The sequence below is a fragment of the Loxodonta africana genome, chromosome 18 (genome assembly GCF_030014295.1).
Source record: "Loxodonta africana isolate mLoxAfr1 chromosome 18, mLoxAfr1.hap2, whole genome shotgun sequence".
Taxonomy (NCBI): domain Eukaryota; kingdom Metazoa; phylum Chordata; class Mammalia; order Proboscidea; family Elephantidae; genus Loxodonta; species Loxodonta africana.
In genome coordinates, this window is record NC_087359.1 from 27,174,374 (window position 1) to 27,200,902 (window position 26,529).

Below are 26,529 nucleotides of genomic sequence, written 5' to 3' on the forward strand. Positions count from 1 at the left end.
TTTGAGGATTTTCCAGGTATCTTTCCTTTACTGATTTTTTATTTAATTCCATTGTGGTCAGAGGTATACTTTGTATTTAAAATAATTTTTTTGAGATTTGTTTTATGGCCTGAAATATTGCCTGTCTAGGTGAATGTTCATATGCCATGAAAAGAAGGTATATTCAGCAGTTGTTGAGAGGGGTGTTCATAATTCAGGTCAGGTTGGCTGATGGTATTATTAAGGTTGTCTGTATCCTTGCTGATTTTCTGTCTACTTGTTCCATTTATTATTGAGAGAGGAGTGTTGAAGTGTACAACTATTGTTATAGATTTGTCTCTCTGGTAGTTTGTATCAGTTTTTGTTTCATGTATTTTGAGGCTTTGTTATTAGGTACATAAACATTTAGTATGGTTTTGTTTTCTTGATTATTGGACCCCTTTATCATTATATCTTTATCGTTAAGACATTGTATTGAAATGAGCTGTTTATTATCTGGCTGTTCCTTCATTAAAATCTACCTTAAGGCAGGGAGTATTTCATTTGTCTCTCTCTTTTCATAATCTCTAGTATAGGTAGCACAAGGTAATAGTCTAACTGAATGTAGGAGTCAAAGAAAGCCTCTGGATTCTTTCCACTCTCGTTCTCTGCTGTCCAGTATGGTAGCCACTAGGCAATGTGACTAAATTTAAATTAAGTAAAAATAAAACCTCGGTTTCTCAGTGGCACAGGCCACCTTTCAAGTGTTCAATAGCCTCATGTGGCTGGTGGCTTCCGCCTTGCACCCCACAGATTTAGAACATTTGGGCCATTTCGTATCATCACAGAAAGTTCTCTCATACTGTGCTGTTGTAGTCAGTCAGCCTCTTTTCCTCTAGCCTTTTATTTGCTCTAAAGCCTGAGCAGCCTGGATAGTCCTTGCAGTCTAGCTGTGGTCCTCCTTCATTGTGACTGTTGGCCCCCATTATCTGTGTTATTTGATTGGCACTGAATTTCTGTAGTAAGAATTGGGTTCACTGAGATGACTGTACATTATTTGTTGTTCTTGGTGGTTGGGGAAAGAGGCAGTCAGTTAGTATTTAATTTTAGAAAATCTGCCACTGTCGTGATAAAATTAAGTCATACGTAGGACAGGAGGGAAGGAAGGATTAAAATTAGAGACTTTGGTTGAGAGATTTAATTTGATAACTCAAAGAACCCCTACGTTACAAAACTTTAAAAGTTGGTATTTAAAAGTGGTATGTGAAGTACCTGTCCCAGCGTATCTGGATTCTCATGTATAAAACCTCTTTCTCAGGAGTCTCTGGCCAGATTATTTAATAGTTTTCAAAGAAAAGAAACCCCCTCTGGCTTTTTTTTTGGTAGTGGAATTCTTTTGTTATTTAAGTGATATTTAATCACAACCATGGAGTTGTCTGACATTTGCTAAGAAAGTAAATGCTTCGACTCCTCTGCACACTCACGGATACTGGTCTTGGATTCACACACTTGGGAGAAGGCAAGACCAAGTGATTCACTCCCAGTAGGTGCAATTTTTATATTTTACTGTCATGGCTTCCTGCATGATTTCAGCATGTTCACGTTGCCTCCTTTGAGGTCCATTTGTTTATAGTACATTCTATTTATGGAACTTAAAAAGTATTCTAGAAGTGCACATATTAATCTGTGGAATTTCTCTTCTTGGCTCTTTTCGTTTCTAATGCTTGCATAGCTTATATTGAGACTTTTCTGAGGAAATATTCCAATATTTAAAGTAGTTAATAAACTTTCAGCCCCTCCTATCAGTGCAGTTTTTGGTTTTGCAGATCAGAATTGTTTCACTCACTGCTTGAATTCTTATTCAGTGAACTACTTTTTTCTCCAACTTAACCCTGATTTCAAAGTATTATGCAAATAATAAAGAAATAAAATAGCAATTTTACAATAATTTCAGATACATAGTTAAACTTTTGGGTTGGAAATATCCAGATGAAATTCTTCAGATTTCTGATCCTTTACGTTTAAATATTGAAGATTGCCTTCTTCCAGGTATATTATTTGTGATTGCCTAAATGGTTTGAGTTGTGAATTTTCCCTGTGCCTCTGAAGAAACCTGGAGCCCTGGTGGCGCAGTGGTTAAGAGCTCGGCTGCTAACCAAAAAGGTTGGTAGTTCGAATCTACCAGCCGCTCCTTGGAAACCCTGTGGGGCAGTTTTACTTTGTTCTGTAGTGTTGCTGTGAGTCGAACTTGACTGGACCACAACCAGCTTGGCTTCCTTGGCTGAAGAAACCTAGTAGTGGAGATTGTTTGTGGCAGAGGTCACAAACTCAAGTGTCTTCAGGGTCCAAATAAAAAAAAAGTGAAGCGGCCTTTTTTCCCCTTAATACGTAACTTCATTTTATTGCTGCTGATATTTATTTTATTTGCTAAAATATCAGTCTCTTTTTGCTTTTACAGATAATGCTGTCCTAAGTGTGCCGGAGTTGCTTATGCAGGTGTTTCTGCAGGGCTGGTTCCTAGGAGTGGGACTGTTCGGTGGCAGTGTGCATCATTTAAAAGGCTGAACTAGCTTACAGCCGCATCACCTGTGTGTTTTTAAACCTTCCCTAATTTAGTTAAGAGGTTTTTAAATGAACTTTTCCTAGAATCTAACAGTTTATGCAGATCTTTAGCAGATGTTTTTGGGTATTTATTAGACCCAAAGTCCTCTTCTCATCAATTTCTTGGTGAATATACTTGTTTGAATGATCATGAAGGTGATACAGGACCGGGCATTATTTCGTTGTGTTATATATAAGGTCATGAATTCAAGCCAACTCAATGGCAACTAACGACAACAACATACTCATTTGTGATAAGAGAGCCTGAAATGTAGCTAACTGCCCTATGGGGGTGGGGTGGAGGGGGGGAGCAGATGTCTGTTGAGAATCTCCCGGCTTAGTACAAAGTACCATGGAAATGGAGTTCTTTATTGCATCTTAGCTTGAATTTGACCTTAGAGAACTCATTCCTTTGTGTGTCTCAGTCTACTCATCTGTAAAGTGTACTCTAGACTAGATGCTCCAGTGGACAGGGGGTTGGCAAACTTAGTAAATAATTTAGGCTTTGTGAGACTGATGGTCTCTGTCACAACTGCTCAACTCTCATCGTATCCTGAAAGCAGCCATAACAATAAGTAAACAAATAAATGTGGCTTATTTGTAAATAACTTTATAAAAACAGGTGATGACTGGCCGTAGTTTGCAGACCCCCCTTTCAGCTCTTGCCAACATTCATTTGTGATTTGATAATTAAGGTAGGAAAAAATTTTTTGAATTTCTAAAATAACATTTCTGAAAGTTTAGTAAGATCTGTAAAACTTGTTTTTGCTGATTTATCAGGAAAAAATATTAGAAAATTCAGGAGGTAGCATTAATGCTTTGGTTACTGTCCTTTGGTAACATTCTTAGTTATCTAGTGCTGCTATAACAGAAATACCACAAGTGGATGGTTTTAACAAAGAGAAATTTATTCTCTCCCAGTCCAGGATGCTAGAAGTCCGAATTCAGGGTGTCAGCTCTAGGGGAAGGCTCTCTCTCTGTTGGCTCTAGGGGAGGGTCCTTGTCATCAGCCTTCCCCAGTTGAGCTTCTCAGTGCGTGGACCTCAGGTCCAAAGGACATGCTATTCTCCCGGCACTTGTTTCTTGGTAGTATGAGGTCCCCATGTCTCTCTGCTCACCTCTCTGTTTTATACCTCAAATTGACTAATTGACTAATCTCATTGAATTCTGCATCATTAACATAACTACCTCATTAACGTCACAGAAATAGAATTTACCACACATAGGAAAATCACATCAGATGACAAAATAGACAGTCACACAATACTAGGAATCATGGACTAGCCAAGTTGACATATATTTTGGGGGGACACAGTTCAGTCCATTGCACCACCTTTGTATGAATGTGTGTGTGCGTGCAAATGAGTACTCACGTGGAGAAACATACATATTTTTACTTAATGGGATAATGCATAATTGGTTTGGTAAACTTTTTCGCTTATACTGTGAAATCTTATTCTGTCTTTAAATAATTTGTCTACAAAAGTATCTGCCCTCATGGAGCTTCTAGTGGAGAGCTCGTGGTTTAAAAAAATCAATTTTGTATTTGGTCACCTGTTCTTTTTTCTAATTTTTTCTAATAGTTTATGTGTTGATTGGATTACATTTTCTGGAAATTAAATTGTATCATCTACAAACATTGATCATATGCACACATCTGCTTTTCCTCTATTCCTTTTTTTTTCTTTTCAAATTACATTGCCTACCACCTCCAAAACAATGTTAAATGTTAGTTGTAATGATGAGCATCTCAGTCTGCTTTCTAAATGTAACAGGACTAATGCTAATATTTCATTGTTAGTTGTTTGTTTGAGATCTTTAATTGTTTTGAGTATATTTGCTTATTTCTCATTGGTAGAGCTTTTTAAAATTATTATCAGATAATGGCCTTTGCATTTTGCCAAATGTCTTCTCAGTGTCTTTTGAAATGGTTGTATGGTTTTTCTCCTATGTGCTATATATTAATAGAATTGTTTTAGTGGTGGATTTCATAATATTGACTCATGCTTACATTCCTGAAATGAACCCTCGTTAATCATACTATATTAATTTTTTCATATATTGCTGGATTTTAAAAAATATTTTAATTTTTTGTAGTTTATACATACACTGTGAATAATGTATTTGAGATTCATCCATGATGTTGTATCAGTAGTTTATTTTTTATTGCTGAGTAGCAGTCCATTGTATGGATGGACCACAGTCGATTTATCCATTTAACAGTTGAAGGACTCTTGAATTGTTTGTAGTTTTGGGCAATTATGAATAAAGTTGCTGTAAACATTTTCATATAAACACAAGTTTTGATTTTTCTTGGGTATAAATACCTAGGAGTGGGATTGCACTGCTGTATGCTTCTAAGGAACTGCCAAACTTTTCCAAAGTGGCTATACCGTTCTGCTTTCTCACCAGCAGTGTATGAGAATTCCAGTTGCTCCATATCCTCTGTAGCACTTTGCTTTGTCAGTTTTGTTTTTTAATTTTAGCTACTCTTTTAATAGGTGTGAAGTGGTATCTTATTGTAGTTTTAATTTGCTTATCTCTAGGTTAATAATGGAGCCCTGGTGGCACAGTGGTTAAGAGCTTAGCTGCTGAACAAAAGGTTGGCAGTTTAGTCCACCAGCCGCTCCTTGGAAACCCTGTGGGGCAGTTCTACTCTGTCTTATAGGGTGCTTTGAGTCGGAATTGACTTGATGGCAACAAGTTAGTTTTTCTTTGGTTTTAACAATTTTTGTAAAAATTGTTCCGTGCCTTTGGTTACAATTTTTACAATGTGTCAGCATTCTTATTTTTTTTTCCTGTTCTTGTCGTAAATATGACTGTCACGCAGCTTTTGCTAATTCAGCTTCTTACAGGTGTAAAACTTGTTGACAGTACTTAATTGACTTTGCAACCCTACCCATAATCTGTTCGATTCCTTCAGCGTAAATTAAAACTCAAGTACTCCAGGAGCAGTAATTCCCCTTTCCCTCTTCCTCTGGTCCCTGATAACCACTAATAAACTTTGATCTTATACATTTGCCTGTTCTTGTCTTTTTATATAAGTGAGGTCCTACAGTATTTGTCCTTTTGTGATTGACTTATTTCACTAGGCACAATGTCCCCAAGCTCCCTCCATATTGTAGCATGTATCAAGACTTCATTTCCTCTACTGGCTGAGTAGTCTTCCATTGTATGTATGTGCCACATTTTGTTTATTCATCTGTTGATGGGCATATAGGTTGTTTCCACTTTTTGGCTGTTGTGAGTAGTGCTGCAGTGAACATTGGTATACAAGTCTCTGTTTTGAGTCTCTGCTTTCAAGTCCTTGGGTATATATCTAGGAGTGGAATTGCTGGGTCATATAGTAGTTCTGTGTTTAGTGTTTTTTTTAGAAAATGCCACACTCCTTTGTACAATGGCTGTACCATTTTGCATTCCCACCAGCAGTGGATAAGGGTTTCAGTTTCCCTACATCCTCACCAACATTTGTTATTTTCTGGATTTTTTTTTTTTTTTTAATCTTAGCCATCCTAGTGTCTCCCGGGTCTGTTGTTTGAGGGGGTATGTCATTGCTTAGATCTTTGCAGCTGTGGGTGTGTTAGTCAAGACTGGAATAGCTGCATTTCTTGCCTCATTAAAGAGAAAAACAAAAACATTTCTACTTAGATTGAGACTCTTGGGAAAGTTATATTTAATTAAAGTATGAATTGTTTTACTGGTATTAATTTGTTCGAATTAAAGGAGTTGTAGGACCATTGTATGTAGAAAATGTCTGTTTAGTTTATTTGACCCAAATTTCTCTTCAGTCTGTGCTACTTTGATCTTGGATTACCTGTATTCTGTTTATTGAAATATTATCCTCTGTTCTCTTATTTTCTAAACTCTAAGAGTATAAACATTGTGTACTTTTAAAAATAAGATTTGCACTAATGGCAAGTTTGTTTCTAGTATAAAATTTTTTTTTTCTGATTCTGAGGTTATCAGTGTTGGTTATGGAAAGTATGGAAAAATACCGAAAAGACTAAAGAAGGAAATAAATATTCCTGTAATCTGATTATTCATTTTTTAATCTTTCTTGATAGACATCCAGACTTGGAGTTTTGTTTAGTACTCTGAGCAATTATATTTGTTTTCTATTGCTGTTAAAACAAATTACCACCAATTTAGTGGCTGAGAATAACACAAATTTATTATCTTAGAGTTCTGTAGGTTAGAAGACCAATGCTAGGCTAAAATCAAGGTGTCAGCAGGGCTGTGTACCTTCTGGAGGCTCTTGGGGAGAATTCGATTCCTGGCCTTTTCCAGGTTCTAGACACTGCTCAGCGTTTCTTGGTCCGTGGCCCCCTGCAGTCTTTAAAGCCAGCAGTGATCAGTTGAGCCTTTCTCACATTGTAGCACTCTGACACTGACTTTTTTTTTTTTTTAATTGTGCATTAGGTGAAAGTTTACAGAGCAAATTAGATTCCTGTTCAATAGTTGTACATGAAGTGTTTCATGGCCTTGGCTTCCTTCCCCACAATGTGTCAGTGTTCTCCCCATTTCTGTCCTGGGCGCCCTGTTTCTTTTCGTCCTGATTTTCTGCCTCTTCCTGCCTTCTTGTCTTTGCTTCTGGGCAAATATTGCCCTTTTGATCTCGTATAATTGATTGTTCTAAGGAGCACATCCCTGTTCGGTGCTATTTATTTTATGGGCTTGTCCATTGTTTGGCTGGAAGGTGGTCTCTGGGAATGGCTTTAGTTCCAGGTCAGAAGGGTGTCCTATGGCTTTAGTCTCGGGAGTTCCTCCAGTTTCTGTCAGACCAGTAAGTCTGATCTTTTTTGTAAATTTGATCTTTTGTTCTATGTTTTTTTCCAGCTCTGTCCAGGACCCTATGTTTTGATCCCAGTCAGAGGGATTGGTAGTGGTAGCCAGGCACCATCTAGTTCTCCTGGTCCTGGGGTCTTTAGGCTGTGATTCATGTGATCCATTAGTCCTTTGGACTCATTGCTCCCTTGAGTCTTTGGTTTTTTTCACTCTGCTTTGCTCCAGACTAGAAGAGACAGATAGTTGTATCTTAGGTGGCTGCTTGCAAGCTTTTAAGAACCCAGATGCTATTCACCAAACAAGGATGTAGAACATTGTTTTTATGAACTATGTTGAGCCTAAGCACACCATCCCTCGAGGTGTTTGGTTATATCTAAGAGGTTTCCCTGACTGTGCCACTTTTGTGCTCTATCGTCTGTATTAATATATGAGGAGCACCTGCAGTCATGTATGTAGAAATATCAACCACCAAACCTGTATATGCCAGTGGGTGTGTTCCCTTAATGCCCTCCCACATCTCTTGGCATATCTATCTATGCATCCATTTGTAAATTCTTGTTTGTTAACACTGTGGGCTGCTTGCTTTCTTATTAATGAGTTATAAAGTTTTTTTTTTTAGTAAGTATATCTTGGATCTAAATCCCTTGTTAGATATATGATGTGCGTATATTTTCTTCCAGTCTCTGGCTTGTGTTTCATTGTCCTAACAGTGTCTTCCAGGGCAGAAGTTTTAAATTTTGGTGAAGTCCAGTTTATCAGTTATTTCTTTTATGGATCATGCTTTTGGTGTTGTATCTAAGAGCTCTTTGTCTAACCCAGACAAACATTTGTTGAAAAGACTGTCCTTTCTCCATTGCATTTCCTTTTATCTTTGTCAAGATACAGTTGACCATATTTGTGTGAATCAATTTCTGGACTCTATTCTATTCCCATGATCTTTCTTTTTCTTATGGTAATCTTGATTATTTTGACTGCTATATTAGTATCTTAATTACTGTAGCTTTATAGTTAAGTCTTGAAATAAGGCCATGTGGGTTGTCCAATTTTTTTTTTCCCTAAAATTGTTTTAGCTATTCTAGTTCCTTTGCCTTTTCATTCAATTTTTTGAATCAGCTTAACAATACCTACCAAATATCCTACTGGGATTTTGTTTGGGAGTGTGTTGAATCTCTAGATCAATTGGGGGTAGAATTGATATCTTAATATTGAATTTTCCAATCCATGAACAGCACATTTATTTTTGCACTAATTTAGGTCATCTTTGGTTTCTTTCATTAGTGTTTTTGTAGTCTTCAGCTTGTAGGTCCTGCACCTGTTTTGTTATGCTTATGTCTAAGATTTCATGATTTTCGGTGCTATTTTAACTGGTACTTTTTCTTAATTTGAATTTCTAGATATTCATTGTTAGTAATAGGAATAGTTGATTTTTGTGTATTGATCTTTGATACCTTATTAAATGCTCACATGTAATTAGTTCTAGTAGGTTTTTTTTAATAGACTCCTTGGGGTTTTCTATGTAGATGATCATGTTATCTGGCAGAATAGAGATGATTTTATTCCTTCCTTCCTAGTCTGGGACACCCCCCCCCCCCTTTTGTACTGCCCAAGACTTTCTAGTATGATGTTGAATAAGATTGGTAAGACTGGGAGAGTGGACATCTTTGTTTTGTTCCTGATCGGTTGTTCAGTCTTTCACCATTAAGTATGATGTTAGCTGTAGGTGTTTTAGATGGAAGAAGTTCCTTCTATTTCTAGTTTGCTGAGAGTTTTTATCAGAATAGACACTGGATTTTGTCAAATGCTTTTTCTACAACTATTGAGATGATCATATGGTTTTTCTTTAGTCTGTTGCTATGGTGAATTATATTGGTTGATATTTGAATGTTGAACCAGCCTTGCATTCCAGGAGTGAAATCTACTTGGTCATGATATGTTACCCTTTTTGTATATTACTGAATTTTCATAGATGGTGTTTTTTGAGAATTTCCATCTGTATATTTATGAGGGGTATGGATCTGTAGTTTCCTTTTCTTGTCTGATTTCCTCATCTGATTTTGGTATTACGGTAATACTCGCCTCAAAAGGGAGCCCTGGTGGCACAGTGGTTAAGAGCTACAGCTGCTAACCATAAGGTCGGCAGTTCAAATTCACCAGCCTTGGAAACCCTATGGGACAATTCTATTCTCTCCTGTAGGGTTTGCTATGAGTAGGAATACACTCAACAGCAACAGGTTTGGTTTTTGGTTTTTGGCCTCAAAAGGAGTTGGAAAGTATTTTCACTTTTTCTGTTTTCTGCAAGAGATATGTAGAATTGGAATTATGTCTTAAATATTTGTAGAATATGTCAGTGAAGCCATCTGGGCTTGGAGAATTCTTTGTTGGAAGGTTTTTTAACTATGAATTTAATTTCTAGATATAGAACAATTTCAGTTATCAGTTTCTTTTTGAGCGGGCTTTAGTTTGTGACTTTCAAGGAATTGGTTCATTTTATCTGAGTTGTCCAAGTTATGGATGTAAAGTTGTCCATAATATTCCCTTATTATCCTTTTAACATCTGTAGAATTTGGTAATGTCATCACTTTCACTCCTGATACTGACATTTGTTTCTTCTCTTTTTTGTCTTGGTCAGTCTGCTCAGAGGTTCAAGATTTAGTTGATTGATTTGAAGAACAACCTTTTGGGTTCATTGATTTTTAGCTATAGTTTTTTTGCTCTGGTTTTTATTATTTCCCTAATGCTTGCTTTGAGTTTAATTGCTTTTGTTATTCTAGCTTCTGAAGATAGCTAGTGGGTCATTGACTTGAGTTCTTCCATTCCTAACTTAAGCATTTATTGCTATAAATTTTCCTCTATGCACTTCTTTACCTGTATTCCATAATTTTTGATATGTAGGATTTCATTCATTTCAAAATATTTTCTAATTTCTGTTGTGACTTCCTTCTTTGACCCATGGATTATTTTGAAGTGTATTGTTTAATTTCCATATATTAGGGGATTTTCCCAGACATCTTTCTGTTTTTGATTTCTAATTTAATTCCACCATGGTCAGAGAACATAATTTGTATGACTTTTAAAAAAAAGGTTAGGGATGTTTTGTGGTTTGAAATACTGCCTGTTTAGGTGAATGTTCATTTTCAGTTGAAAAGCAGGAGTATTCTGCTATTGTTGGGTAGTTAGTTATTGTTAGTTGATGTTGAGTTGGCTTCAACTCTTCGTGACCTTACGTATAACAGGATGAAATGTAGCCTGCTCCTATACCGTCTTGGTGATTGTTTATATGTTTGAGTACTGTGTCACTCCATTTCATAGAGGATTTTCCTCATTTTCGCTGATGCTTTACTTTATTAACCATGATGTCCTTTTCTAGCAATTAGTCCCTGCTAATGACATGTCTGGAAACCCTCGTGGCGTACTGGTTAAGTGCTACGGCTGCTAACCAAAAGGTTGGCAGTTTGACTCCACCAGGTACTCCTTGGAAACTGTGGGGCAGTTCTACTCTGTCCTGTAGGGTTGCTATGAGTCGGAATTGACTTGATGGCAGTGAGTTTTTTTTTTTTTTTTGGTAATGACATGTCTAAAGTAAGTGAGCCTGAGTCTCGCCATTCACACTTTTAATGAGTGTTCTGGTTGTATTTCTTCTGAGACTGTTTTGTCCTTTCTGGCAGTTTAGTATTTGTTATGGATTTAATTGTGTCCCCCCAAAATATGTGTTGTAAATCCTGACCTCTATGCCTGTGATTATAATCCCATTTGGGAATGGGTAGTTTTTGTTATATTAATGAAGGAGAGTTAGTGTAGGATGTGCCTTAAGTCAATTTCTTTTGAGATATAAAAGAGATTAGACAAGCAAGTGAGTAAGTAGAGATGGGGGAAGACACATGCCAAGCCACATGAAGATTGTCCTGGAGCAGAAGCTCAGAAGAGACAAAGACCTTCCTCTAGAGTCGACAGAGAGGGAAAGCCTTTCCTTAGAACTGGCAGCCTGGATTTGGACTTCTAGCCTACTAAACTGTGAGAAAATAACATTTCTGTTTGTTGAAGCCACCCACTTGTGGTATTTCTGTTATAGCAGCACTAGATAACTAAGAAAGTGTTCAATATTCTTCACCAATCCCACAGTTCGAATGCGTCAGTTCTTATTCTGCCTTCCTTTTTCATTCTCCAGCTTTCTCATGTATATAACCCACTGCCGTCCAGTCGATTCTGACTCAAAGCAACCCTGTAGGACAGGGTAGAGCTGCCCCGTAGAGTTTCCAAGGAGCACCTGGTGGATTTGAACTGCCAGCCTTTTGGTTAACAGTGGTAGCACTTAACCCCAGTGCCACCATGGTTTCCTCTCATGTGTATACCCAAAAAAAAACCCAGTGCCCTCGAGTCATGTGTATAGGGCAGTGGAAAAGACCATGGCTCGGGTCAGGTGTACTTTAGTAATCAAAGTGACATCTTTGCTTTTTAAAACTTTAAAGAAGTCTTTTGCAGCAGATTTGCCCAGTGCAGTATGCTGTTTGATTTCTTGACTGCTGCTTCCATGGATGTTGATTTTTGATCCATGTAGAATGAAATCATTGATGACTTCAGTTTCTTCTTCATTTATTATGATGTTGTTTATTGATCTAGTTGTGAGGATTTTTTGTTTTCTTCACGTTCGAATATAACCCGTACTGAAAGCCCTGGTCTTCAACTTTCATCAGTAAGTGCTTCAAGTTGTCTTCATTTTCAGCAAACAAGGTTGTGTCATCTGCATATGGCATGTTGTTAATGAGTCTTCCTCCAATCCTGATGCCGTGTTCTTCATCATATAGCCCAGCTTCCCATATTACTTGTTCTGCATACAGATCGATTCAGTAAGGTGAAAGGTTACAGCCCTGCTGTACACCTTTCCAATTTGGAATCAGGCAGTATTCCTTTGTTCTTTTTGAACAACCGCCCCTTGATCCATGTACTGGTTCTGCATGATCACAGTTAGTTGTTCTGGAATTCCCATTCTTCGTCCATAATGTTATCCATAATTTGTTATGATCCACAGTGTTGGGTAGATGTTCCATAAATGTCAATTAGGTCAAGTTGGTTGATAGTGCTGTTAAGGTCTTCTGTATCATTAATGATTTTCTGTCTACCTGTTCTGTTGATTCCTGAGAGAGGAGTGTTGATGTCCACAATGATTTTTGTGGGTTTGTTCTCTTTCTCCTTGCGATTCTATTTATGTTTCATGTATTTTGAGGTTCTGTTATTAAAGAAAAAAACCCAGTGCATAAAAACTTAATATTGTTTTATCCCCCTGATTATTTGGCCCTTTTGTTATTATAAAATGACCTTTTTTATCCCTGGTAATATTCTCTGCTTTGAAATCTACTTTGTTTCATATTAATAGCCAATTTTTTTGGACTAGTGTTAGCAAGGTGTGTCTTTTTCCATCCTTTTACTTTTAATCCTCTATATCATTATATTTAAAAAGTGGGTTTTTTAAAAATCTAATTTGCAAATCTGTCTTTTAATTGGTATATTTAGACCAAATACATGTAATTATTTATGGTTTTATTTAGGCTTACTATTTGTTTTCTGTTTACCCCCTAATTTTTTTGTTCCTCTGTTCCCCCTTTCCTGTCTACTTTTGGATTAATCAAATACTTTTTTTAGAGCTCTATTTTATTTATTGGCTCTTTGGTTGCATCTCTGTGTTATTTTTTTAGTGGTTGCTCGGGGATTACAGTATACATACTTATCCTATCTACTTAGAGTTAACATTTTAGTAAGATCCCTTAAATGTTAGAGCAGTTTTAAGGTCATGGAAGCGTTGTACAGAAAGGACAGCGCTTCCATATACCTCCTCTGGTTCCTGTACACACTTTCTTCTATTATTAACATCTTGGGTTAGTGTGGAGCCTTGGTGGCACAGTTGTTAAGAGCTTAGCTGCTAACCAAAAGGCTGGCCGTTCGGATCCGCCTGCTGCTCCCTGGAAACCTTTACAGGGTTGCTATAAGTCAGAATCGACTTGGCAATGAGTTTGCATTGGTGTGGTATATTCATTACAATTGATGGACCAATATTGATACTTTATTATTAACTAAAGTCTATAGTTTATATTAGCATTTACTCTTTGTGTTGCACAGTTTATGCATAATGTCATGTATCCACTATTACACTGCTCTTAATATGCCCTATGCTTCACCTCTTTATTCCCCTGTGGGGCCCCCTCCCCCCCCCAGTCAACCACTACTCTTTTTACTTTCTCTGTAGTTTTGCCTTTTCCAGAATATCATATACTTGGAATCATACAGTGTGTAGCATTTTCAGACTGGTTTCTTTCACTTAGCAATAAACATTTAAGGTTCATTGATGTTTTTTTGTAGCTTGATAGCTCATTTCTTTTTGTTGCGGAATAAAACTCCATTGTATACGTATATCACAGTTTATCTATTCACCTGTTGAAGGGCACCTTGGTTGCTTCCAGTTTTTGACCATTATGAGTAAGAAAAAATCCTTTTTATTTACTCAGATACTAACCAATTCTGTTGCTCTTCCTTCTTAGTTCCAAGTTTCCCTCCTGTATCATTTCCCTTAGCCCGAATACCTTCCTTTACCATTTGTTTTAGAGCAGGACTTCTGAAAAAGTCTCTTTAGTTTTTCTTAATCTGAAATGTCTTTATTTTGCCTTCATTGTTAAGTGATTTTTGTTGGATGTAGAATTCTAGGTTGACAGTTCTGTAAGAAATTTAAAGATGTTGTCCCACAGTCATTTGGGTTATTGTTCACTCATATGTAATGTATTACTTTTGCTGCTTTCTAGATTTTTCCTTTATCTTAATTTTTTTTTTTAAAGTTTGATTTTGATGGCATGGTTTTCTTTGAGTTTATCCTGTTGGAGTTTGTTGAGCTCCTTAAATCTGTAAATTTATGGATTTCGCTAGTTTTGGGAAGTTTTTAGCCATTATTTCTTCAAGTTTTTTTTATGCATCATTCTTTCTTTCCTTTCCTTCAAGGACTCAAGTGGCATGAATGTTAGACCTTTTGGATAGTGTCCCATTTTTTTCTGTCCTTCAGCTTAGACAATTTTTGTTGATCTGTCTTCACTTTCACTGGTATTTTCCTCTATCATCCTATTCTGCTATTGAGCCCATCCAGTGAATGTTTTGTTTCAGATGATGTATTTTTCAGTTCTAAAATTGGTATTTGATTTTTTTATTAGTTTCTGTTTCTCTGCTGAGAACTTCTGTATTTTCATTAATTTCAAGAGTGTCTACCTTTAACTCCTAGAGCATAGCTGCTTTAAATTCTTTGTCTTGTAATTACAAAATCTGGTTCATCTTTAGATTGTTTATTGTCTTTCCCCTTCAGTATCAATTAAATTTTCCGTATTCTTTGTATTTTGAGTAATTTTGGATTGTACTTTGGACACTTTAAGTCTTTTATTTTGAGACTCTGGACCCTGTTAAAATCTGCAGGGGATTTTTTTTTTTTTTTTTTTTAAAGCAGGCAGTCAGCTTGGCTTAGACTGCAGGTTGTTCTGTTTCTCCTGTTGTGAACAGCGTTGAGTTTTCAGAGCCTTTACTCTGTTGCTTTTGTCTGTCCTATACATGCACTACTCAGAGTTTAGTTTGCTGCTTTAACAGTGGTTCATATTGTAGTTTAGTTCTCATAGCTTTTACTGTGTTGCCTTGGGTTGGTCCCATGCGTGCGCAGCTCAAGGGTAAGCCAGGATTTGTGCTGTTTCATACATAGAATTTGAAGATCTTCTACAGCTATGTTTTCTGGAATTTCCCTCAAACTCTCTGGTGTGCAGGGGCCCCTCTTCCTGGTCCACTGGCCAAAAATACGGGATTATCTTGGAGTTTTATATGACTTCATCGACCCAGTGATGTAGCTCTGCAAGAGGGTCCACCTTGGGGGCAGAAGTTGGAAGAGGGAAAAAATAGTAAAACAGAAAACAACAACCCTACTGCAACTCTTTCTCTCTTTTTTTTTCCTAAACCATTTAATAAGTTGCAGACATAACACTTCACCTCCAGATATTTCAGTGTACTCGAGGCATTTAATTTAAACTTGATGTGATATTCCATTTTAAATTTCCGTAATAGCTCTTTATAGCTGTGGTTTTCCCCGTCCAGGATTCAATCAGGGGTCGTATATTGCATTTCATTGACATCTCTTGAGCTCCTTTAATCTACAGTGGTTCTATCACCTTAATGAGAGGGAGGTGAAGAAATAACATGTTCTGAATTGTCCCAGCCAGTTATCTTACGGAATGCCTCACTCTTTAGGTTTATCTGGTCATTTTAGCGGGAATACTATGTTGTATCCCTCTCAGTGTATCTCATCAGGAAGCACATCGTCCATTTGTCCCGTTATTGATGATAAACTTTATCACTCAGTAAAAGAGGTATCTGCCAGATTTCTTCTTTGTAAAGATACCTTTCTGTTTTGCAAATAATATATAATCTGTGAGGTGATACTCTTTGAATATCCTGTTTACCAGCAATCTTTCACCCAGTGATTTTAGCACGCATTGATGATCCTTGTCTGAATTAGCCGTTGCAGTGGTGGTTGCAAAATGGTGGTTCTGATTCTATCCTTGTCTAATTCTGTCATCCCTTCTTCATCTGTTAGCTGCATTTGTAGAACCCCTCCCCCTCCCTTTTGAGTATTTTTGTGGACTCACGGATTCTTTTTTATTCGTTGTGAAAAACAAGAAATTTTATGTCATGGGAGTTAGTTTTTATACCATATATTTAGGAATTAGATTCTTTGCTGATGCTTTGTAGATTGTTTATTGAACTATTCTGAGCCATACTGTTTTTTGGGGAAAAAAACTAAAGAGATGTATATGAAAGGGATTTTTATTTTTCAAAGGCTAAAAGAAATCACATGAAGTCTTAAGCTTTTGTTGAAGCCAGACATCCCCCTTTGCTGGGTATGTTTAAATGCAGGTTTTGTTTTGCATTTTAAAAATTTACATAAATGGGCTCTTGGTGTATGTTTAACTTGCTTTTTTCACCTTTTTAAAAATTGTTATTTATCCACGTTGATAGACCTAGTTCATTTATTTTAAATGCTGTTTGGTAGTCTGTTATATGAGTAAGCCATAGTTTACTTATTCAGTCCGTACTGATGGACATTTGGATTATTTCCAGTATTTTTTTTATGAACTCCAAGCACAGACCATATGTTCTCTCGGATTGTACATCTGTGTGTACACATAGGTTTCTTTATTTGATGCTTACATCTTTATTTCAGTTTTGATGGAACTCTTTTATTTTGCTGGAAACCCATTGAGAATATATGTAATATTGCACCACTGTTCTAAAGAGAAAGAGTACTGAATGTGTTTTAGCCTTGTGTTGATAACCCAGTGGGTTGTTACTTGAACTTTCAGTTATTGTGTAGTAGTCCCTAGATGTGTTTCTGGACCAGGGCTATCCAATAGAACTTTCTGCAGTGATGGAAATGTTCTATATGTGTACTGTCCAGAGTGATAGCCCCTAGCCATATATGGCTATTAAATGCTTGAAATGATGGCTCTTGCTGAAATTTCTGCTTTCAGGACATTCACTTTCTAACCCTGTCACTGATCTCGTTTATCTGCTGTTCCTTTCATCTGCACATAGGGCACTTGTTATTTCTCAAAAGCCCTTTCGCCAGATGTCGACTTAGGAGACAGGTGGACTTGTGTTTTAATTGTGATTCTATCACTTGGTGGTACTGGCTGTGTTACCTTAAGCAAGTTATTTTCCATCCTAAAAGGAAGGTAATAATGGTACCTACCTACCTCATAGGGTTGATCTGAGATTAAATGAGATAATGCATTTAAAATGCTTAGTGCAGCTCCTGGCATATAGGGAGCCTTCCGTGAAAGCTCATGACTGTTTTTCTGCCATTTTTCATAGTTTACTGGCATGAAAGGATAGGGAATGGAGACGATGGAACCTACTCACTGGAAGAGGTCAACGTTGAGAGTAATAACTGTAAAACTAGACTGGGTGAAAGGGTGACTCCATGTTACTTTTGACAAATCAGTTTCATGATTTTTAAAAGATGACTGTTGAAATCATCACAGATGATGTATTTGTGTTATGCCATTCATGGGTTATATATACTTAACGGGAAACCCTGGTGGCGTAGTGGTTAAGTGATATGGCTGCTAACCAAGAGGTTGGCAGTTCAGATCCGCCAGGTGCTTCTTGGAAACTCTACGGGGCAGTTCTACTCTGTCCTATAGGGTCACTATGAGTCGGAATCGACTCGACTTCATTGGGTATATACTTAACGGTAAAGAATTAGATTTAGCCAGAGACCAGCTTCTCCCAGCCCCTATACCAATACTAAGTTGTTCATCTTTCTCTCAGATACCAATTAGGAATAAGGGAACAAGATTACATTTTTTCCCCCAAGAAACACACATTACATAGAGAGCTGTCTTATGGGATCTAGAAGTCTGAAAACATTTTGTAAATAAAAAACAAAATAAAATTAACAAAATAAAAATTTAGGGGCTCACTCTGAAAGATGTTTTTTTACTTACTGCAATAACTAAGACATGATCTCTAAAGTTAACAAAAGAGTAATGAATTACCTGTAATATAAACATGGAGCCCTGGTGGCACAGTGGTTAAGTGACACACCTGCCAACCAAAAGGTCAGCAGTTCAGATCCACCAGCTGCTCCTTGGAAACCCTATGGTGCAGTTCCACTCTGTCCTGTAGGGTTGGTATGAGTTGGAATCGACTTGATGGCAACGAGTAGTAGTAGTAATATAAATATGCTAAAGCACACCTTGCTATGATGCTAAACAGGTTTCAGCAATTTCCATATTAAGACAGACTAGGAGGAAAGGCCTGGTGATCTACTTCTGAAAAATCATCCAGTGAAAACCCTATGGATCACAGCGGTCCGATCCCATTGCGCATGGGGTCACCATGAGTCAGGGGGACAGCCTGATAGCAGTGAGCAACAGCAAAGCTGTAATGGAGAGCTGGCTATACAAAGGGTCAGAGAAGCCCACAAGAGGACAGAGGTGATGTTTGAGCAGGACACTGAAAAAGGTTTAGGATTTCTTACAACTTCAGCAAATTAAGGCAATTTCTGTTTACAGTATATAGGTGGGGTGTTTTTTTATTATTAAAAAAATAAGAAATTAGCTAAATTTGCATTGTGCCCACAGAGCATATTAAAAATATCTGTAACACCCGGCATGTAGAAAAGGGCCCTGAACAACACTTAACACTTAGTGAATCTGGTTGACCAGTTCTCCTGAGGAGTTGAGAGATGAGAGCATGCCAATAGACCCTCTTGCCTTCTAATATGAAATACAAAAGAGCAGAAAGTTTTGCCTCAGCCACTTCCAGGTAATTTTAATTAAAGTATTTGTACATAGTAACATAATTCCTCCATGAAGGTAATGAATAACCTGTCAGCTGGCCAGAATCCTTGTCATTCAGCCAAGAAACTCTCTTCCTTAGCCTAGACTGTGCTGGAAATTGATTGACAAAATCGCTCTGTAGTTCTTTTTTTCGCCCCCAGAATTCATGCCAGCCACTTTCCTCCTTGAGAGTTTCCTTTTTGTAGGCTTATCAATGACCTGAAGAAGCTTCAGCTTCTTGTCACATCAGTCCTGTTCCACCCATGCCATCCTGAGGCAACCCTTTAAAGATTCCTTGCTTGGGTTTCCACAAAAAGCCTGCTTTTCTGGTTGGTTGGGGGGAAATATCCAGTTTCGTTAAAGCAGTGGTTTCTAAACTTGGCTGCACACCAGAATCATCTGGGAAGGATAAAAATACAGATTACAGAAACAGAGTTTCACCTAAGGTTCTGTAAACTTGAATTGCATATCGAGACTGTACCTTTTCCAACTTCCCGGGTGATTATGGTGCATGTCCAGTTTTAGGAAGGACTGTTTGCAAGGCAGTGCTTTGCAAACTTTAATGAGCATGTGGACCACCTGAGGATTTTGGCACACTGCAGATTCTAATTTAGTAGGTCTAGAGTGGGGCCTGAGATTCTTAATTTCTCTCAAGCATCCTAGGTGATGCCAGTTACATTTTGAACAGCAGGATTTAAAAGTAATTTCTGGAGTTAGTGAAGTTGATCCAATGTGTGTAAGTCTGAATCTCAAGGGATAGATAACTTTTGTAAGTTCTAGGGCAGTGGTTCTCAAAGTGTGGGTCCTAGACCAGCATCCTTAGCATCACCTCGGAACTTGTTAGAGATGCAAATTCTCAGACGCCCTAGACCCAAGGAGTCCTAGTGGTGCAGCGGTTAAGTGCTAGGCTGTTAACCAAAAGGTTGGCAGTTCGAACCCACCAGCTGCCCTACTGGAGAAAGATGTAAGAGGTGGCAGTCAGCTTCGTAAAGATTAAAACCAAACCCACTGCTGTCTAGTCGATTCTGCCTCACAGTGACCCTTTAGGCCAAAGCAGAACTGCCCTATGGGGTTTCCAAGGCTGTAAATCTTTTACAGAAGCACACTGTCGCATCTTTTTCCTGCAGAGCAGCTACTGTGTTGTTCGAACCTTATAGGGCAGTTCTACTCTGTCTTGTAGGGTCACTATGAGTCGGAATCAACTTGACCACAATGGGTTTGGTTTTGGGGTTTTTAGGATACCAAAACTCAAACCAAACCCGTTGCCATCGAGCCGATTCTGACTCATAGTAACCTTACAGCACAGAGAACTATCCCATAGGGTTTCCAAGGAGCGGCTGGTGGATTCGAACTGCCAATTTTTTGGTTACCAGCTGAGCTCTTAACCACTGCGCCACCAGGGCTCTAGTTCAGTGTCCCAGACCTTCGAATCAGAAACTGTTTTAATCAGAATCTTTGTTTTAACAAGCCTTCCAGATGATTTTGATGCATGCTCAATTTTGAGGACTACTATTTTTTATTGTGCTTTAGGTGAAAGTTCACAACTTTTGGTTTAGTCCAGTAGTGCTGACTTCCCCTGTATTGTGTGTTGCCCTTTCCTTCACCTAAGATAATTCTTGTCTACTATCTAGTTAGTGAATTCCCCTCTCCCTCCCTCCCCACCCTCGTAACCATCAAAGAATATTTCCTTCTGTGTGTAAACCTTTTCTTGAGTTCTTATAATAGTGATTTGAGGACTACTTTTAATCTTTTTTTTTTTTAAAAATACAAGCTAATACAATTCAACTGGTAGATATTAGATAACTGTTAGAAATGGCAATGAGCATAATATACTCAATGGCAAGTTATAAAAATGCTTTCATGAATAGTTGAAATGACTTGACTTGCTAATACTAATGACTGACAGTTGAGTGGCTTAAGTGGTTTAATTTTATAAGAGTTTCCGCCTTATATCCTGTAATCGGTGCTTAATTCTGTAGAACTGAATTTTTGAATTTTGCATAATGACCTGATATTTATCTTCATACATCAGTAACTATTAGTAGCAGCATAATTTTGAATATTAATGTTTTAGTGTTTCTACCTGCCCAGTTTTTTCTTTTCAAATATTATAATAAAAAAATACATGCATGTATATGTACAAAAGGGTAAAAAAAAAAAATTGGTCTTTTCTTTTCCTGTCTCCTGGTTCCTCTCCGTAGAATCAACTACTTTTAAAAAAGATTTTTCTATGTCCTTTTAAAGAGGTATACATTTATCACCTTTTCTTTCTTTCTTGTTTCTAATTTCTTCACTCAGATGGCATTCTATTTATTGTTCTGTAATTGGCTTTTCCCTTCACTTAATAATGTATCTTAAAGATTGTTTTGTTTCAGCTCATATGAATTTTACTTTTTTTTAACTGCTAAACTCACTTGTTGTGTAGATGTACCATAATTTAATTATTAATGAACAGTTAGGTTAAAAGGCGGAAAACCCCACAGAACTTCAGCTTTTATAAACTATTGTTGCACTGAGTAGTTTTGTACTTACTTAAATGCATGTGTGAGTATATCTGTATGATAAATTCCGGGAAGTAGAATTGCTGGGACAAGGGGTGTGTATTTGGATAGATTTTTACCAAATCAGCTTCTAAAAAATAGAAGCAGTTTAATTTATAACTCTTCAATAGTGTGTCAGAGTGAACTGGCCAGTATTTAACATGAAGTTTCCGAAGTGCTCACATTGTTGAATATAGCCTTGAACGGAAGCTATTTTGTAGTTTCCAGATAGACGATAGAGAGTGTAGAACTTTTGGACCTTTTTGGTCTTTCTTCTTTTCCCTCTAAAATCAACAGAAAACTAAGACCTTTAGCTTAATAGAAAGCTAAATGAACTGTTGAAAATCAGAACAATAAAATAGTTACCAGAAATCTTTTAGAATGCATGAAAGCTGATACTTTTAAGTAGGACATTAAATTAGACACTATTTCTGTTACTGCCTTACAAATTCGGTACTATCAACAGATTGTTATTATTTTTAACATTAACCTTTTTCACAGATAGTCTTAAAATAATAATTGTTGCATTTCTCATTATAAGAAATCTATTATATGCAGTGTCAGATACTGTTTTAATCCGTACTCTTTTAGTTGTAAGTGACAGAAACCAAACTCATGCTGTCTTATATGTAGGTGTTTTTTCTGTTTCATGTTCTTTTCAAATCTTTCAGAAATGCACAGTTTTTTTTTTTTTAATCATGGTTACATATAAACCAGTTAATTTCTCTAGATAATTGAGAGCTGATTACAATTTTACATTTTTTTACTTCTGATTTGGAATCTAATGGGAAAACCTTGACTTTTGATTTTCTGTAGTCTTAAAAATTAAAGATAAATAAATCATTGCTCTTGGTATTATTTTAACTTGACACTTATTAGAGAAATAAAAGTTAAGCTCTTCTGTTTTTTGAGGTATATGTCCAAGTAGGAGAAACTGGAGAACCCTTAATTTTTGTAACTAATATATTATTTATTTGTAATTATATCATTCCTTTATTTACAGGTAGGCGAAAACCAAGAGTACATCGACCTCGTTCTCCAATATTGGAAGAAAAAGACATCCCGCTCCTTGAATTTCCCAAGTCCTCTGAGGATTTAATGGTGCCTAATGAGCATATAATGAATGTTATTGCCATTTATGAGGTACTGCGGAACTTTGGCACTGTTTTAAGATTATCACCTTTTCGCTTTGAGGACTTTTGTGCGGCTCTGGTAAGTCAAGAGCAGTGCACACTTATGGCAGAGATGCACGTTGTGCTTTTAAAAGCAGTTTTGCGTGAAGAAGACACTTCCAATACTACCTTTGGACCTGCTGATCTGAAAGATAGTGTTAATTCCACACTGTATTTCATAGATGGGATGACGTGGCCAGAGGTGCTGCGGGTGTACTGTGAGAGTGATAAGGAGTACCATCATGTTCTTCCTTACCAAGAAGCAGAAGACTATCCTTATGGACCAGTAGAGAACAAAATCAAAGTTCTGCAGTTCTTAGTCGATCAGTTTCTTACAACTAATATCGCTCGTGAGGAACTGATGTCTGAAGGAGTGATTCAGTATGACGACCATTGTAGGGTTTGTCACAAACTTGGGGATTTGCTTTGCTGTGAGACGTGTTCAGCAGTATACCATTTGGAATGTGTGAAACCACCTCTTGAGGAGGTGCCAGAGGACGAATGGCAGTGTGAAGTCTGCGTAGCACATAAGGTGCCAGGGGTGACTGACTGTGTTGCTGAAATCCAAAAAAATAAACCATATATTCGACATGAACCTATTGGATATGACCGAAGTCGGAGGAAATACTGGTTCTTAAACCGAAGACTCATAATGTAAGTAAATCTGGTCTTAATTTTTGTATATATTTAAACTAAAACTAGTTTGCTTCATTGTTGATGTAGGAGGATACTGCCGCTGATGTGGTATAAACCTTTGTAATTTAACGGTGAGTTAAATAATTAAATAATTATAGTTAAATAATTCCAACTTGAAGGAATATGGGCATTAAAACATCTTTAAAATTGTAAAGAAGGAAGAGTGTATGAAAAGAAGCAAAATAAACCCCATTGTATTTAATACTGAGGGTAGGAACTAGAAGATTATTAGTTGGAAGGCCACCGCGAGCCCTTACCCAGTTACATTTCCCTTACAGCCTACCCCAGGGTAATCCCTGCCCTAACTTTGGTGTTAGAATTTCTCTTGCCTCTCTTTTTACTTTTACCATATCTGTGTGTAAAACAGAGCAGCAGGAACAAACCTAGCTGTCTAAGGAAAAGTCAGCTCTGCCACTGTTGGTTACAGTCCCCCAGGAGATGATAAGCACAAAAGACTCAGGGCCATAGTCTGGCTTCAGCTTTCCTAAAAAAAAAAAAGTATGTGTGTGTGTTTAATTTTCCTAGAAGATTTCCTTATCTTGATCTTCTAACTATTCAGTTGAATTTTTCTTTTCTGCTGCCATATTTTTATTTTCTAAGAGGTGTTTTGTTTCTCAGAATCTTTTTTTAAAAAGTTAATAGTAAAATCCTGTTTTTGTTTCGTGGTGTAGTAGTTTCTTTTACCTTTCTGAGCATATTAATGATAGTTTTTTTTTTCCTATTATGTGCATAGTCTCTGTTTTTTCTAAATCAATTCTTGCTAATGTTTGCTTTGGCCCCTCTCTCTCCTATGCTCAGATTTTCTGCTCCTGATTAACAGTGTGGGGCTACATAGCTGATTGGAAGCTCAGAGCAAGTGGGTGGGTCTTATCAATTTTGAGCTTAAGTATTGAGTGATTTCCATAAAGTCTTTTGTTAGGGAATTCCTGCTGTCCATACCTTTAGGTCTTTCCTCCAGGGCCGGCCAGGTGGTCCAGTGAGGCCTTTTTGTGTCCCACTTGGAACATGAGGTTCTGGCTGGTGGTATTCTGGTGGCCGAGTGGTGGTGGTGCGGGGGAGGGGGTGAACTAACTCATTGTAGAGTAGAACTGCCTCGTTGGGTTTCCAAGGAGCAGCTGTGGATTCGAACTGCTGACCTTTTGGTTAGCAGCCAGGCTCTTAACCACTGTGCCACCAGGTCTCCAGAGTAGTGGAAGAGGCCTGCAGTTAGTGTACATACTGTACTTTGCATACAGCCGTGTAACTCCTGTGTTTTCTAATCTCTACCTTTGTTCACAACTGAGTCCGGGATTCCTGGGTCTACGTAGCCTCAGTTTTACCTCCTCTAGAGACCAAACCTTTTGTGGCTTGGAGAAGGGAGACAATCTAGGGATCCGCTTCTTAAACAGCTTTCAACCAGTTCTCTGTTTTAAATGCTCACCCCTCATTTTCAGTGTCTTTTGAGGATTGTGAATGTGAATTGGGCTGGTTCTCAGCTTACTCCTTCTGGATCGGGTTTGGGCTTTCTCGGGTCTCCTAAGGCAGTTGTCACTTGTGTATCTGCTTTCTAGGTTTCAGTTTCTGTGGTTGTTCCCCATCCTCTGATTTTGTCTTTAAAAAAATTTTCTTAGTATAATTTTAGAGAGTTTCATGGGGGAGCAAAATTAGATTATGAATTTAGTCTGTTAACTTAATCTAGATACTGATATGAGAAACAGTATAAAAGTTTTAAATATGAATGGATTTATGATACATTATTGATGAAATCAATAATCTGCTACTTTTCTAAATTGAACAGTAAAATTCTTTAAATTGCGTGCTTGGCAATGAAACTATTTAAATGTATTTGCTTTAAAAGCTTTAGCTGTAGAATGTCAGTGTGCCTTTCTTAATGCACAGTGAAGTGTACAAAAATTAATGAGTTCAGACAAATAGGCTTGATCTTTCATTATGCTGTGACATTCTGAGTGTTTTCTGTGTAAGGTCAAATAAGAAGCTTTAAATACCATGGTAGTGATAATTAAGTGTACTGTGTTAATGATTTTAGTAAATCTGAATGATTTTACATCTTTTATTAAAATTACATTTAAACACTTTCAGCTGAAGTGCCCCCTTGTGGTAGATTGTATGTGGGCTCCTGGTGAAAGCTTAAAAACCTGTTGCCATTGAGTGGATTCCAACTCATAGTGACTCTAAAGGGCAGAGTAGAACTGTCCCTCGGGGTTTCCAAGGTTTAATCTTTAAGGAAGCAGGCTGTCACGTGAAAGTTTTAAAGTCATGTAAATTGCTTAGACAGTTGACAGTATGTGAAGGTTTGCTATCTGCCATCTTTGGAAGCCCAGAAGTTAAAATGTTGAATCTCAGTGGACCTTTTGCTACTGGAACTTGAATTTGTCCCTACGACAGAGTCTTGTCAGTGAACAGTTTTTGTTATTGCAATGTTAGCAATTTATAGAAATTGTTTCTGTAATTGCTCCTATTTATTTACTCAGCGTTTAAAAGTATGTTCTGTGTATAGTTTAGTGTTAAAGCATGTAATGAAAGAAATATCCTTACACATGAGCTTATAGTCTACCTGAGGATCCAAGACATACGTTCAGCACAAAACGTAGAGATCAATTTTAAACCAGTATTTTTTTTATGTAAGTGGGCCAATCTTCCTTAAATGTTGCTTTCATGTTATCAGCCTTTGTTCTGAAGTTGAGACTGTCAGTAAAATAGGAATTGCTAAAGTAGATAAGTACACTTTTCCTGTCACTGATCATTTTGAATAAAATTACCTTGAACTCAGCATTTTAAAACTGTATTTTTCAAATGAACTGAGTTACACTTTTTAAGCTATACAGCTTTCCACCCCCACTTTCCCATTCTAGGTCACCTATACACTTGCTGGCTCTAGCTGCCATCAGATCTATGCCTGTAGTCCAGGTCTTTCTGTATAGGTCCAGTTCTGTATATCCAGGAGCCTCCTGGACATGTGCACATGGCAGGCACCTCAAACACAGCCTGTCTGAAATTGAACTCATCATTTCCCCCCATTACGTGCTCTTCATCTAGGGTTCCCATCTTAGTAAATGGGATCACTTGCCTACCAGCTGCCCAAGCTGGAAACCTAGGAATAGTCTTTTCTTCTATCTTGTTTGTTATATCTTTTAAAGACCTCTTAAATCTTGAATTGGTATCTCTTCATGCTCACTGTCCTTACCATAGTACAAGACAATGTCATCTCTGTTAGACTTGTTCAGTAGCCTGCAAACTGGCTTATATGTACCCGCGCCTCCCCTTTTCTCTTCTCTATTCCATAATTGGATGGTTTTTTAAACAGCAGTTCTGGTCAGGTCTCTTCTTCTCCCAAGCTGAAAAACCTTTCAGTTACTTCCATTTACTCTCCCCCCTTTTTAAATTGTGCATTAGGTGAAAGTTCATAGAGCAAATTAGATTCCC

General features: G+C 37.4%; 1 protein-coding gene across 15 annotated transcripts in view; it reads left to right on the forward strand.

Moving 5' to 3' along the window:
* BPTF (bromodomain PHD finger transcription factor) overlaps positions 1 to 26,529 on the forward strand; it is a 151,385-nt gene that overhangs the window by 16,203 nt on the left and 108,653 nt on the right. For all 15 annotated transcript variants that reach the window (XM_064270888.1, XM_064270886.1, XM_064270892.1 and 12 more), the window contains exon 2: positions 22,242 to 23,064. In XM_064270888.1, coding sequence (XP_064126958.1) covers positions 22,242 to 23,064 — 823 coding nt within the window. The remainder of the gene's footprint in view (positions 1 to 22,241; positions 23,065 to 26,529) is intronic.